The sequence below is a fragment of the Corvus moneduloides genome, chromosome 8 (assembly GCF_009650955.1).
Source record: "Corvus moneduloides isolate bCorMon1 chromosome 8, bCorMon1.pri, whole genome shotgun sequence".
Lineage (NCBI taxonomy): Eukaryota > Metazoa > Chordata > Aves > Passeriformes > Corvidae > Corvus > Corvus moneduloides.
In genome coordinates, this window is record NC_045483.1 from 18,160,708 (window position 1) to 18,176,921 (window position 16,214).

The 16,214-nt window shown below is 40.0% G+C and overlaps 1 protein-coding gene across 4 annotated transcripts in view; it reads right to left on the reverse strand.

Annotated features, from left to right (window-relative positions):
* WDFY4 (WDFY family member 4) overlaps positions 1 to 16,008 on the reverse strand; it is a 124,638-nt gene extending 108,630 nt beyond the window's left edge. For 2 of the 4 annotated variants that reach the window (XM_032115869.1, XM_032115868.1), the window contains exons 1-7: positions 15,881 to 15,997; positions 11,704 to 11,965; positions 5,865 to 5,979; positions 5,176 to 5,279; positions 3,625 to 3,771; positions 3,074 to 3,263; positions 1,772 to 1,961 (exon numbers count right to left, since the gene is read on the reverse strand). In XM_032115869.1, the coding sequence (XP_031971760.1) occupies positions 1,772 to 1,961; positions 3,074 to 3,263; positions 3,625 to 3,771; positions 5,176 to 5,279; positions 5,865 to 5,979; positions 11,704 to 11,964 (1,007 nt within the window). In that variant the 5' untranslated portion in view covers position 11,965; positions 15,881 to 15,997. Of the gene's footprint in view, positions 1 to 1,771; positions 1,962 to 3,073; positions 3,264 to 3,624; positions 3,772 to 5,175; positions 5,280 to 5,864; positions 5,980 to 11,703; positions 11,966 to 15,880 lie in introns of all 4 variants that reach the window. The other 2 variants (XM_032115870.1, XM_032115871.1) reach the window with 2 other exon arrangements.
* Positions 16,009 to 16,214: the final 206 nt, after the last annotated feature.

Sequence of the window (16,214 nt, forward strand, 5' to 3'; positions counted from 1 at the left end):
CTCTGAATCAGGACAAAACCTACAGACTGAAGTGACACTGACAGTCTTATGAACAAAAGAAGATAAGTGTTTTAACTTAGTCCAGTTATTTGTCCTTGAAAAAAAAAGAAAAAGCTAAATAAAAAAAAAAGCCTGGTTTGGGGAATAAAAATTTAAACTTTGTGAGAATTCAAATAATTAAAGCAGACACTTCATATTAAAAGGTGAGCATATGGTTGGCAAGAAAAGGGACTTGCTATCTGAGATAAATAACAAAAAATTTCAGCCCTGAGGAAGGGAAAATTATTGTACTGCCTGAGCTTTGTGAACCAGACATGAAGATGGCATGTCTCTCCTAAGTAAGGAAATACTTAACCAGGATTTGTAATGATTTGAAATGTAACCAAGATTTGCCATGGCTCATAGACTGAAGTGAGAGTCTGTCAAAGGACAGAGAGCTGCTTATCACATCATCTTATTCTGTACTGCTCAGATGGGTCAGTTATTAAGGAAAAGTGCATCACCTGGGCACGGGTTAGTGGCAGAGAAATAGATTGGTACTGTTAGGCTAGAAAAATCTCGGAAGAAAACAGAACAAAATGTTCTGGTTTCATGTAAACAAGAAAGAGAAAAAAGAGACCAAATGCTCTCTTTCAAAGAATGCTATTAGCAAGGTTCTTCTACCTGAAGAAAAAGTTCTAAGCATCAGAGAAGAGGATACCTGCTCACACAAAACATTCTGGAAGGAAGGTCTCCATCTATCCCTTTATGCCAGCATATGCTGGGAACGAAGACTAATCTGAAGCCCTGAGCATCTGTTATTTCTGTCTCTCCTGCCTAGTGACATCAGTTGAAAAGGATGGGGACATTCATGGCCCTTACTGAAAAAGATCCCGTGTTTTCTGCCCTTATATGGCTAGAATTTAATCAGAAATATGCATCTCAACACAGTTTATTTATAAGGGAAATCTAGACAGTCTCTGGTAACTAAAGAAAACACTGCCAGAAAACCACAATTTTTTTTCCAATCATAATTTAATAATTTTGTGCCATTCAAAAATCATGAGCAGCCATAGTCACTTACAGATATTTTTGACTTCATGATAGAATTTGCAATCCTCTAGATCCAAATTACAAAATACCCTCCCCACCCAGTCTTTGTTCAGGGACCAAAGTTTTCACAAGTGTTGGAGAAAGAGGACAAGAATAGTCAAAGCCAGAATGGAAACAAAGATCTGGAAATGCTCTCTTCAAATGATATTAAAGAAACCCAGCCTAGTGAGACAACACAAGCTGACAAGGAGAGTAACAGATTCTTCTTTGAACTTTGGATTAGGATAACTAGTGGGGATTTTTCCTGATATGTTTATACTCATCTTGCTTCTGAAGAATGTAAACATTTCAGATTTAAGTTTGGGTGGGTTTTGTTTGCTTGTTTTTGCACAGCAAGGAGATAGTGTTTCCCTCCCAACCTGACTGCATTCCTGGACTAAAAGCTCACTTTAACTGAGACAAATATCTCTGACCTACATCCTCTGTAATACTAATTGATGAAGAACTTTTGTCTTGTGTTCAAAAAGTCCCTATCCCACCTGCAAACTAACTTCTCCTATACTGTTCTCCTTCTGTAATGGTTTAAGTAGAAAAAGTTATGTACTGTTTCCATTCCTAGTACAGAAATGCTTTGCATGGCCACAGGATTACCTATATGATTCTTATTTTAAGAGACCGCTATGCATTTTGAAAATTTAGTTTTACCATCCTCTAGAAGCCTACTAAGAGCCTCTCTTACCTGACTAAAATTTTTAGCAGGAGCTGGTAGCCATCATTATTTTCAAATTCTGTTAATAAAGCTGATGATACAGGGTAAGAATCTTTCACAAAGCACAACACAATACTAGCAGCTTCACACACATCACAAGCAGGTAGAGTATCAGCCAGTGTAAAGAGTTGCTGAATAGCTATTTTAATGCAGTCCACAGCTGTGAAAAAAAAAAAATACAGCAGGTATTTACAAACTGACAGTCAAACAAGTTTAAAGTTACTAACAAAAATGAAACTAATTTGACAAGTTATTTCCCAGTAAAATAGGAATCAGTTAACTCTTTTTCTACAAAGAAAAGAAAAAAGGATATATGAATATCACACTCATTTCAGAAGCTACAGGAAGAGCATTGCTGGCTTTACAGTATACATGCATTTCCTTGCTTAACTCCCAGAAACTGATTTAATCTCAGGAGTATAAGCTTTCAACCTCCAACTCACCAAAATTCATAGACAGTGAATCCAGCTGTCTGAGTACAAGGTAAGCAGAGACTAACAGATTTAATTGTCTCCTACTAAGTCAATCACACATTCTGTACAGAGTTCACAGATTAATTTGCTCAATGAAGCATATGTAATGGGGTACACACATTTTGCTCTAAGGAATGAAGCTTATTTTCTTGTCTAATCTCATGGCCAGTCCTTCCAGGGCAGCTTCAAAATGTCCAAATTGTTCTTTCCATCTTACACAGGAAGCCAAATTTTCATTTTAAAAAAGAAAAATATCTATATGTGTTTACTCCATGACATGGAATACTGATATTATTTTGTGCATTATAAAACTATTTTTTCACTTCTAAGAAATTGAGACTTCTGGCCTTTGCACTTCTTAATTAGAAAAAAAATTGCTTAAACTAATAAAGCCTAGAAAGAAATGATTACTTAACCAACTGTGATGTTGTCCCAAAAGATACCATTACTCTGACAGTGCCCCCAGCCTTGTATTTAGTGTTCACGAGTCTCAGGCCCACAGATTGAGTCACATAACTTAAGAAAAAACATAATACATCTCCCCTTGCCTACGTCAGTGTGATCAAACGGGATTAGCTCTTGCCTGTAATTTGGGGGTTTTCTGTGTAAAAAACCCTTCAGTTTCCAGATGGCTATCAGTGCTAAATAAAGCTCCTCTCTACTAAGTCAAGAGCCCATGCTTTGCAGTTGACTACTGGATGATGTAGGGATAAAAATTTATCCTGAGGAGACTCTTTTTGATAAAATTCATTTTCAGGGGAGCTATAAGGAAAGGAGAAGCAAATTTACTAAACCAAACCTTGTAGGTACACAATGCTGTTTTTGGTCTGAGCCTTTGAAATTGTTCTTAGCACACGGCCTGTAGGTACTTTCCATGAGTGGCTGCACTGGTCCCAGAGAGAAGCAGTTGCTATGATTAAAGACTGAAGCTTATCAGCTGCCAGAAGTTCCTCTACACCTTGTTCTTCTTTGTACATGTTAAGCATTATCTGAAAAGCAGACAAACATCAGCTACAACTCCTTTAGAAACACCCAGGAGAGGAAGAAAAATCCATTGAGGAAGGAGACTGTAAGTTTGATACTAGTGCCAGGAGAAAGGATGCAGTGAAATGAACAAGGAAAACTACCATTAAGATATTCTTAACGGATTTTTCCCACTTAAAGTCATGTTGTTTTGTTTAATAAAAATGTAAGATATAGGTTATATGTTTTATGTGGCTCCTGATGCTTATTCAATGGTTTTCAGTCCAAATGTACAGGTTTTTTGGCAGTTTGAATGAAATGGACAGCTAAGAGCCTAAGTGAACATCTGAGTACCCAGGGCAAATGAACCCCAAATGCACATCTCACCTTAACAAGCATCTCCTGAGTTTGGGCATCATCCTCACTTGTCTCTCCATCATCACTAGTTTTCTTCAGAGGGACAGTAAAGAAAAGGTAGAGGCACTGCATCAGAGCAGCTGGAAGTCCAGATCCAATGATGTTCCATATAGTCCTCTAAGCAGGCAAAATAAAGATCAGTCCCTCCAGAAGCTGACCACAGTTTCCTTGTGTTTCTACACACTGAGAATAGTCATGGCAGAGGAAAGACCTACTTGAGCATTTTATCCTCATGAGTGCTCTAGGGCACACGGGACTGGCAGTCACATAGCACAGCTGTAAAATCCACTTGGCAGAAGTAAATGCACTGTGTATTGCTGTAGCTGCTCCCAGGACTTCCTGCTCCAGCTGAACTACAGCTTTGGCAGAAATACTATGTCCTGCATATGGAGACCTACAGTCAGTGAAGCACACAACCTGCAAACTAACTAGCAGTTGAACCAGCAGTAAGGCCAGGGGCAGAGTGTTCCCCCTTACCATTAATTTCCAGGACACCCTGCAGCTATAGAGGCCTGGTATGTTGAAAGCATGGATTCTCCATTCCCTCCCTGACTCGGCATAGCAGCAGTTTAGCTATAACGCCTTCACTCTTTAACATATTCAATAACTGCACACACACTTCTAATTACAGGTTTTATAAATGCAAGTTGACAGTTTCTTCACAGCGTTTCCCAACACTTATTTTCTTCCCATCTTCATTATGGCTGCATAGAGCTTCCAGAGAAGTCCTAGTCTGTGTGCTTGGCACGCAGTAATCATGACAAAAATCAGCACCAAACTAACAGAGGAATGAGGTTTGTGATATGAAGTTTTGTGAGTATGTGTGCTACAAAAAATGACAACATCTTAAATCTGTGAAAAACACAAAATCTCATCAGATACTTCATGTTGTGACTAGCTATATATATAATTTTATAGAGCTCCTTATGACACAGAATATATCCATTATAAGCTGACAGTAAGATTTTTTTTTGTGTCTTTTAATAAGAAAGACTGTTTAACTAAATGTCACAGATAAACACCCCACAGGTGCCCATCAGCAGGCTGTACTCCTGATGCCAGTCTGCATTCCTGATGCCAGTCTGCATTTGGGATGGCTGTACAAGTAGAGTTTGTTAAACTCTATGCTTCAAAGTGAGAGGCTATCAGGATGGAAAAGCCAACCACTGTACTACCAGACAGATTCTTACTAGTCGTCTTTTTGATATGTATGCTGGAGTGACAAAGAATACACAAAAAGATACACGGGGCGGGGGGGGGAAGAAGAGAAGCATCAGAAAAACCAGCTGTCTGATATCAAAACTAAAAAGGTCTCTGAAAGCATGAAGTGCTTACTTCTCTCTCTTAGAAAAGCCTGGCCGACAAACCTGGTGCTGTGTCCTCTAACTGTATACCTTGGGCATGCTGAAGCTCAAAATATTAGAGATAATGCAAATACTGAGACCTGGGTGTTCCACTGAGATGCCTACACAATTTCTCTGAAATAAAAGGGAAAATACACTTTATAGCAATTTCTCTTACCAAGTCAGTCTGTGAGAGCAGGTACACCGATTTCAGGAGCAAATGGCCATCTCCTGCTTCCCCTTTCTTTTGCAGCAATTTCTCCAAAGACAGAAGAGCTTCTTCTGTTATCACAAAAACATTAAACTTTAATTCCTTAGTGAAAGATGAAAATGCTGCATTTATGCTTTCTTAACAGATCTGACAAATTTAACAAAATTACAGTAGCAGGAGTCCACTAAAGTGAACAGAAAAACATAAAATGACTGATTCACCGTCAAGCTTAGTTCATGTAAACTACCCATTTCAAACTGAAATTTCACTGAGAATACCAGCTCAATCCACGAAGCCTGGCAGCTGACAGCACAAACAATGTACAACAGCCACCAGGAAAGCCATGTGTGGCTAGCAATATTTTTCTCATTTAAGAAAGCTCCTCAGAATAGTGTAAAACCTGCTCTTTAACTCTTACATGCATTATACATTACACACTTCCAGCTACAAAAGTTCCAAACCCAAGATCGGCATGGCATACAAGGCCAAATCTTCAGTGCAATCACCTCAAACCAGTGCTAGCTTGCACCCACTAAAATATCTGGCTTTCTACAGAGCATTTTCCTGTTCCCCCTTTATTTCCAGCACAGAGGACAGCTGAAAGACACACGTTTCCAGAAAAACTGGATCCAGTGGATATGGTATGGGATCATTACCTGCAGGTTTGCCATTGAGGTTCCTCTTAATTTCTTTAGTCAGAAGCTTGGAAACCTCACTGGCTAACAGCTGAATGTTGGGGAACACGATTACTCCAGCAGACTGTTCCCAGGCCTGAAATCCAAGGGTAACTGTTAAGTCTTTCTGACAGACCATATCTTTGGTAGATTGACAAAAACTAATAAATATAAACAAACGAGTATAAGGCTAACATTGCGCTACAAAATTCGCCCCCTAGTCAGTATAGTCCATTTAGCAGTATTTCCCAGACAGGCAGGAGTATGACACTACAGATAGAGAATTCAAACTGGAACTACCTTTTGAATAATGTAATGCATCTACTAGAGATCTTTTGCAGTATTTTCTACATCGAAAACAATCCAAACAATGTAAATGTTGGTTACACCCTTTGTCACTAATTATTTGTGTCAAAAATTATTCTAGTCCCTTTCAAAACATGACAAACACCCTGAAGAAACACAAATTTATAGACAAGTTTATAAACAATTTATAAATATGTTTATAATTTACTTGTTCAAGAATGGACAAGCAATTAAGTGCAAAACTTATTAGATAAACAACAGTAAGACTTGTAGAGTCCCTGAGTTGGACAAACAAACCCCTCTTAACTGTTTCTTAGCCCTGCCTTCGGGGGAAAAAAATTAAAGAGAAATAAAGAAAATATTCCAGCAGACTAATATTATTGCACCCAAAGGGCCTCTGAGAATCAGGTACCAATTCTTTTATATAAAACATCTGATGATACACACATTTATGTTTTCGTAATAGTTCAGTATTCACCTCTGAAGACCAGTCTGAGATTCCTCTGTCCTCAGCAACCTTGAAAAATTTTCTTTATGAAAGTCTCCTTCTTTAAGAAGCTCTGAAAAATCACGCTGTAAGCCCCAATGATGAAAGGAATAAAAATGACATATGTTCTCCTAAAAAAATTGGATCAGACACCCCATAATACTTTCTGCCAAGAAATCAGCGCAACTCTTTGTAAATGAAGATCCTCCACAAATATTTTTTCCTTCCCTACCATTGCTTTCAATTTCTTTTCTTTCATCACAGATGGTAGCTTGTGGAGATAGCATCAATCATCTCTCAGTAATCAGGCAAGCACCTACTTTTGACTTAATTTTACTGCAGTCAATAAGCAAAATGCCCCCAACTCTTCTTTCTGTGCTACAGGAGTGAAATGCAACTGCACAGTGCATCTATTAATAATTTTCATCAATCAATAATATTAAAAACAAACTAATTTTTTCAGATTTTGACCGTAAGTTACTTTCAGAGACACTCAGTTGCAGAAGCAAGATTCACAAATTCCTCCAACTCTGATGCAGAAGGGAGGGAAGATCTGTAAAGAATAGAAGCAAGCTGGGCAAACACAGTGACAAGAAACTCACAGCCACTTAAGAATATACGATGTTTGTCATTAAGCTATGCCCTTTTACAGAAGAAAGTAGTGACATATTTCTGCCTCTCTTCCTCAAAGAGGAACATCCTCTTAACACTTCAGAAAGGCCTTGCTATAGTCACTCTTCCGCTAACAGAAAGAGCAGGATAAATTTTAGAAGTTCAGACCATGCACAGCAGAGACCAGTAATCCAATGTTCATAGCAATGCTACTAGTCCATCTCCCTACAAAGCAGGCCACTAATGTTCTGATTCGATTTTGTAGGTGCTCTTCCTGAGGGTCAGACACCAATCTTTAGAATATGCTGTCCTTTAGGAACAGACCTCATTAATTTCATATTCATGTCTGAGCCTAAAGAAGATCTATGTCTGGAAGCATATCAACCTACTACATTGCAGGATGTCTGCCTTTGGGGGAAACTCAAATAATATGGTATCAATGTAATCTGATTTTCTTTCTTCCTCTTAAACCTGTTTCTGCATGTTTAAGATTCTGCCACAAAATCCCTGTGTCTGCTGTTACCATCTGCCCTTCCTATTCCATGGTTCATGGAGAGATGCTAGCTCAAAAGCCAGCCACGTAAAAGAACGTTCTGATACTTTCTGAGGCACCAAGAGGGAAGACACAGAAGGCACATTAAAATGACTCCCAGCCCAGGCCTGAATCATGAGCAGATGGCTGACATTTCCCTCCCACACCTTTTCCTTCTACGTCAAGGAGCATCAGTGAGTAACGAGCCTCCGCATCACAGGAGTCTCCTGCTTGGTGACCCCTCTCTCCAGCCAACTGAGTAAGAGCTAAAGCACTCAAAAAGGCAAGGATGCACTGCCATCTGCACCATCGAAACAGGGAAGGAAAAGCAAGAGAAAAATCTTCCAAGGAGGGAGAGGACTCACACAGAGTCCATTGTTAAACAAGAGGAAATGAGGTAGTTTCTGTAAGAACTTCGCAACACATACAACTCAAACTGAGATGTGTTTCCCCAAGCCAGCAGAAGGCTGGTATATGAAGGGAGTAAAAGTAGTATGGGGAAGGACATGCTGACTAAAAGCTAAGGGCCAGATCCTCCACAATGTACTCTTAAATCAATGATGCAGAGCCAAAATGCTCTCTCTAGTCACGCTTCTGGACCTAAATGCCTATAAAGCAGTGCAAAGCTCCAGTAGCATATCTAAGAGAAGTGGAGGGGAAGAATCTCACTCTTAGGGCACAAAGTCAAGTGTTAAGATAATGAAAAATTCATTTCTCCATTATGAATATATTCAGTAGCAAAGTTTCCTTTGAGAATTCAAAATCCCCTTTTTGCAAGCATTACTGCAATTCAGGAAATCAGTTTCTACAACCCTAAGGCTTGTGAAGTTCAGTCTTAAAGAAAGGAAACTCACCATGGATGTGCATATATACAACATTGCCAGTCCCTCAGCAATACTCATCTTGCCTCCTGGCAACAACTGTCCTTCAACCCTAAAGTACTGGTACTAAAATTTATTTGCTTATTTATCGTGATGTGAGAATTTACTGCTTTGCTGTCCAATTTTTAATTCCCAAGACTTCTAGATTTTATAACTTTTCTCACCCTTGTTCAGTAACAACTTTCTCAGTCCTTTGAAAGTTTCACTCCAAAAAATCATCACCACATTAAAGGCATTCTTGCTTTTCATACTTAGTTAATGACCAGTAAATCTAAAGATGATATATATAATTTCATCTCACCACAATTTGTTTACTTCATGCTCACTACGTGGTATTCAAAAACTAAAGCTGCAATAGGACTCAGAAACTTTAGATCTTAGAATTTCAATTTAATTTTAAGTTTGAGGCAGGAAAACCTTAATGGAAGAATTTCTCATAAAGCCTGCAATATATTGCTTACAAAAACAGCAGGAAGCAGTTTAGAGAGACTATCTTCTATAGCAAAGCCTGTTCATTGGGATGAATTAATACCTTAGAAACATTAAGGATGTATGTTTTCAATGGAGCTTCAAGAGAAAGTGCAGCGCTGGTTTCAGCTGGGGGAGAGATAATTTTCTTCACAGTGGCTGGTATGTGGCTGTGTTTTAGATTTGTGTTGCACACAGGGCTGATAATACAGAGATGTGTTGTCATTCCTGAGCAGGGCTTACACAGAGCCAAGGCCTTTTAGTCCTGCCACACTGGTCAGGAGGCTGGGGGGAGACACAGCCAGGACAGGTGATCCCAACTGACCAAAGGGATATTCCAGAGCAGATGGCATCATGCTCAGTACATAAAGTGGGGGAACAAGGAGGAAGGAAGGGATGTTTGCAGTGATGGTGTTCTCTTTCACTCTTCCGATTTTCTCCCTGATCTCACTGATTGGAGGGTGAGTGAGTGGCTGTGTGGTGCTTGGTCATGTCAGGAAAGAAGACAAGAGATCTGGAAACAGCTCTACGGGGGGCGGGGGGAAGTAGAATAGATGGCTCTCATTCCAAACAAAACTGTTGTAACCTGTTGAGGTGGTGTGTCAGAAAAAAACCAAAACCCAACAGTGAAATTTTCAGCATGCCATTTTAAAAGCAGATCCACAGAAAAAGGAGGTGCTCCTCTACAGAAAACTGTCAGATTATCAGCCCCTATCTGACTTTGACATGCATTCTTTGGAGGCTGAGAAAGGAATGCTACCCCTTTGCAAAGCCAGTAATTTGGTGATCTGATAAAGCAGTGGTGAGCTCCCAAGACAGAAAAGACCACCACAGCACACATAATGCCATTTGCAAAGAGAGATTTGATCCCAGTGACAGGCTCATACAGAGAGCAACAGTTCTTCTTTTCAAATATAGCCTTTGGTTTGGGAGGGACACTCTTCTATGCTAATAAATCCAGAAGTTGAGAGGAAGTGGTGAAAAGTGAAAGTTTTGTTCAGTAAACATAAAATATCTGTAGAACCATTTAGATTTAATGAGAAGGCAACTTCTGAGACTCCAGGCTATACATTCACTGTCTTTTCAGACCCCTGCACTCATTTTGTCTGCACTGCCTTGGACCAGGGCAAGCTTGTACTCAAACACAGCAAACTCTATACCATAGGCACTTCCAGGTCCCACCCACAACTCAATTGTTTGCACCAGTTTCAATGCTGTTCGTTGACACAAGCATCTACATTGATTTCACAGTGCACCAGGACTTAAAAGCTCCAAATATTCATGCTCCATCCAGCTGAGTGAAATATTTATGACTATCTGGAAGTTATTCCTGCTTTACTGTCATGAATACCAAAGATTTCACAGTCCTGAGTACAGTGATTTCCTACACACTCAGTTCAAAATGCAGAGTATCCCCTTTTATGTCTCACAATGCTTCCACATAAACAGTGACCATACATTAATTTTTTTCCCTCACCAATCCACTGACTTCTATTTTAGAAATCCAACTCATCTAGGTAGGGAATAGATGGATCTGAGTTTGGTCACGCCAAGAGCACTAAGAACTCAAAAATACAGACACCTGAAATACGCTATCAGTAAAATATGGTTTCACCAAAAAGGGGTTTTTATTTTCTTTCTGAAAGGCACAGTGAGAGTGTAAAAATGCAGATTCAATACCCATAAATACCCAAGGTAATCCAAGAGAAAAACAATTCTTCTGTACTAGTAGATCACTACAGTACATTTAAAGATAAGCCAGGTTTTCTGCTTCACTCAGCATATGCTCTGCCATTCTGTCTCTGTATGGTCCACTCAAACAGTTTCCTGTATATTCCACAGACTCTAGCAAAGAAAACCGACCCATAAGGCTCCTATTCATTACAGAGCTTTTCTAGTTTCACCTTTCAATATGTTTGTCTCAGAATCGTTGGCTGATGGCAGCTGTAGGGCAGGCTGCTAACTAAAATGTTCTAGTTCTCAGCTGTGTCCCTCACCCACGATATGGCCTTCCTCTTCTCACTCCATGGCTTCCTCATCTCTCACCCAAATCCTCTCTCAAGCACTAAAATTAGACATCAGCATTGTCATTAACTCCAAAATTCCATCTTAAGACTGTACACCTGCATTTCCCCTAACTGGCTGCATGCCACAACCACATTTTCCCAGACTGAAACAGGGAAGGAAAGTTCTCAGCCCCCACTAAGTAATAACATAGATGAGGCAGACCTCTTCACAGGGTACTCACTTTGCAAGATGGCTGTCTCACTCCTTGATTTCAAGGATAGAATTTAGCCACTCAGGAAAGTGAAGAAGTGCCCCCCCCTGTACTTTTTTCATGTTGACCTAGCAGGTTAGGTAGATGAAAGGAGGACAAGAAACTTCTTCTCCAGGCTCCCAATGGAGTGAAAGAACTTATCACCTAAAAGGATCCTGCTTTAATTAACTACACTGGCTGTTTGGGTGACCACAGAATGGATAGGGGAAGAGAAACTCAAATTAGCATCTGCACCAAAGGCAACAAAGAGAACAAACCTTTAAGAAGAGGGGAAGAAATTCCAGCAGCCTTCTTTGTTGATCCTCTGGGATGAGAAATGGAGCCACTTGCTCATATTCTACAAACTGTTTTCCTAGAGTCTCCCACTGGAGGGTACGGCTCTGGGGTAGCTCGTCCTTGCTGTGTACAGGCTGCTCCAGCGCTTCTGCTGTGTCTCCATCATCAGGGCTCTGCTGTTGCTGTCCTGCTTTGTCAGATGTGTCCTCCAGCTGCCACACAAGTTCAGCTGCTTTGTCCATGCTGACATGAGACCAGATAAATATACTGTGTTATTTACAGCTCTTACCAGTCAACTCTCCCAAGAAATGAGACACTGACAGTTTTAACTGTCAGAGTTTAGAAATACGGAAACGCTCTCAGTCATTGACTCTTTTCCACTTTTCATGGCAAAGCACCCTGTTCCTGGACAAGAACAATACCACTCTGCAATTGCATGAAAAAGCTCTCTTCCATGAGACATGTGCATGTGCTACACAGCTCATCTGGGCTTTGGCAGAACAAGCCAGTAAACCACACAGCAAATCTGGATTCCAGCCCCAGCTTTGCCACTGAGCCAGATCCTCTCTCTTGCAGTTCAGTCATCCAACTATAAAACAAGTTGTAACTATTACCATCAGCAGATCTGCAACAGAAGAGCACTAGCCAAGAGCCAAGTTACACATTTCACTGAGTATGGATGCTAAACCTAGCTGCACATCACTGATACATTCCCCACCTGGCATGGGGCTGAAGCCCTGTCTGGAATAGTAGCTGTGTAGAAAAGCCAAGGATTCCCCACAGGGCTGTGCTGGCCCAAAGAGGCAGCAACATTCAGTTCTTCTTTGTGCCAGAGGTACAGCTCTGGACAATAGGTATTTTCACAACAACGTTGCTTGTTTTGCTGATCCTGTAAACTGAAGTGGATATGCCTCAATGAAGGAGCATGGTGCTTCTGGCAGTCTCATTTCCTTCAAATTTAAAATGGGTCCATCTTACAGTACACATCAAGGAATCCTTCTGGTACCCTAATCTCAACCCCAAGTCCTCTCATCTACTTTACAGCCCTGTTTTCCTCCATAGTGTTCTGTGGGGTCACTCAGCCCCACTTCTTTGCCACAGCCTTCTGTGAGCTCACCCTGCTATGCCAAGCCTACATCATGAAAACACCTACACCAACGGAGATCAGGCTTCTCCAGTTTCCATCAAAGGCATCCATATGCTTATTGGAGTCTAGGTCATTGTCTGACTACTCCGGAGTCTATGACAGGACAAATTATGGCAGTGTGTCTGGGCAGATGGGAGTTGTCACCAAGATGAATGTAGCTCACTTTACTTAACAAATATATCATTTTTTAAGAGCCCAGAAGAGTCTTTAACAAATCACTACCCTCAAAGAAAAACACCAATTTACCTTCTTTTCTAGGAAATAGATTCTTTCTTAACAGTATCTTTTTGATTGCCATTCCACCATTTCAATAAAAATGTCAGAAAAGCAAACTAACTAAAAAACAGAGTCAGATCTGCACTACCAATACATACATACATACAAATAAAGACAGTATTATGAGCCTGGTTTAGAATTATGAGCCAACACTAAAACTGCATTTGGGATTCTCTTCCTTCGTCATCCATCAGTTACACAGCTAGCTTACTGCTTGCATTCTGCCCACTCCATGCCAGATGAACCAGTTTCACTTCCATGCTCCCGCAGAAGCTCTGTACCACAGAGATGAAGGGAATGGCATTTATCTTGTCACTGTACACCACACCACCTGCAGCAAGATGGTGGTCCCAGAAGACACCTGTGCTTAGATGGAAACGCTGGTTCTTCACACTACACCACAGGCTAACTTATTTTACCACAGCCCAGACTCTGTCCTTTGCTAGGAGATGGAGGCCTATGTAATTTTGATCAGTCCCCAAGGAACAGTCAGTCTAGAATTTCCTATCTCAACAACATTTTGTGTTTTGCTGCTATTGTTTTCCTTAATTATCCCTACTAAGACAATAAGCCCTATGAGCAGAAAAAGTGTGGTGACTGCACAGAGTAAACAGGAAGACTCTGTTCCTCATGACTGTGTGGGAGTTACATTTGTCATATGTTATACTTAACTCTGGTGTGGGATTTTGACCCACTTGAGTCATCCTGAAGCTGTAAGTGTGTTGGTTGAGAAAACCTGGGTGCTGTTCTAGGGACTTTGGTGAGCATAGTTCAGTTACATTTTCAGTGAGGCTCAACTTGCACCCCAAATAGCAAAGCCATTCTCTTCCTCAAGGAGATCTGACCTTGGAAGCTACTCTGCTAAGCCTAAATCAATGATAAGAAGTAACTCACTCCAGTGCCTACGTTCATGTTGGTCTTCTGCACAGAGAACCCCAAGGTTCTTTACAGAAGCATTCTACAAATGGTGACACTAAATCATGGTGAGGTGAAATGAAATGGTTACACTGGCCTCAGAAGAAGGTCAACTCCCTCAGCTGCACTGCATGGGCCAGCAAATGTGTTAACCAATTTTCTCTCTTTCTATTTATACTTGACTGAGAAGGCCTTTCTTGTTGGTGGCACAGCTAAAGCAAGCAGGGATAGCCTCTCAAAAAGTGTTCACTCTATGAATCCATGTAATGAAAGAGCTCTCATCTCCACAGAAACTCTTACAACCAGATATTCACAAACAACTTCATTAGTGAAGATCAGATTGTAAGAGGCTATGTAAGACATTTAAAGTGTACATGGAACTCAATCTCAAGAAATACATGAAAGCAAAATGAGGATTATGATATTCCTCGTTATTTTTTCCAACTATCTAGACTACAAAAGGCATGTTAGACTAAAGATCAGTCCTCCAATATTAGTCTGTTCACTCCACTTGCACTATATGCTTTAAATATTACTTCTAGCAGCCTTTTTTTGCATCTACAATTTGATTAGGGCTTTTAAATCCTTTCAATTTTCTCTTCATCTTGGAGGACAATTATTCTTCTAGACCAACCACAAAATCGTGGAGTTAACACCAAAGATATTTGAATGCTGAAGGATAACTTAGATATTTCGAAAAGGTCTTATATGTTGTCTCTCTTCTACACTTCACCACTTGTTCTGATCCTTAGTGTAACCTTATTTCAGTTTTGATAAGTTTTTTGTTTGATTCTTGGTTAAATTTGATAAGATACTTTTTGATAAGTATCACAATGATACAAAAAGTAAACACTAAATAATAAATATTTTAAAAGACTTAAGAGTGAAAATTTATCAAATAATTTTGATACTATCATTCAGAAAGTAGTGTCAGGCTACAGAGAGAAAATGGAACTTAATCATGTATTTTCTCTTTTTTCTGAATAAAGCTTGTGTGAAATCACACTGCAATGTGGCTACATCTTTCCAGACTGAAAAGACAGAGGGGAAGAAAGGCCTAACCATAAGGACCAGCACAATACTGTTACTAACAGATTAGTAATTGAACAAACATGATTTTTAATGACATTTTAATTCTATTTATCTGTGATTACCCCCCTGAGCAGTTCATAGAAGGATCCCATTCAGTTAAAAAATCCCAATTTGCACCAAGACCAAAAGAGAATCAAGTTTCATACCAAAATTCAGGCCAAAATTGGTTCCCTTTTTACAGTAAGTATCTTTAAAAAATGTTAGTTGGGTGTACATGGAAATCTTTATCTCCAAAAGTACATGAACATAAAATAAAGACTACAATTTGCCTCCTTATTTAATCCAACTGTTCTGATAACAAGAGATTTACGAGACTAAATGTCAGACCCCTAGTTCTAGGACTATCTGCTTTAAGTATTTTTTATCCTAATATACTTTTCTTGACTATTAAATACCAGGATTCTGTGGACTATCAGAAACACACAGCTCAGATCATCCCAAAAATCCAGTGTGATACTCCTTTATACTCCCTTTCTTTCTTTGGCAGCCAAGATGACTGTTTAATGAGCACAGTTACGACAGCTCGTAATTGTAAATGCTAAAAACGGGGATTCCACTACTTCCTAAGGAAAGCTGTCTTCATACTGCAGTTTAGGGTGAACTTTGACTGAAACCTTCACTAATTGAAAGTAATCTATCATAACACACAAGTTGCAACCAATACTGTAGGTTCCCTCAACATTTAACAGTCTGTTCCTTCTGCTTTCACAGAAAATCTCTTGACATACCTGGGCTCCTAGATCTGGCAGCTGCTGTTGCAGTCAATAACCATATCCAGAGAAATGAATGTTGCTGCTTCTGTCCTCCTATGCATGTTGGTGTATGCAGCAGCTCCCGCTCTGCTCTTTAAACTTTCCACTGTGAATCACCTGATTAGCTGCTGCACTTACTTCCTGAGGAAAGCAGAAGTGAAAAGCAAATGAACCACAGCTCAGGACCCATCAAGCTCCCAAAGCAATTTAGAACAGCTCAGCTAACACACAAACCTGGAAGGCATAGCATTCTTCTCCCTGCATCAAGGGTAACTAGGTATTTCCCCCTCTGTACCATATGCACAAGGGG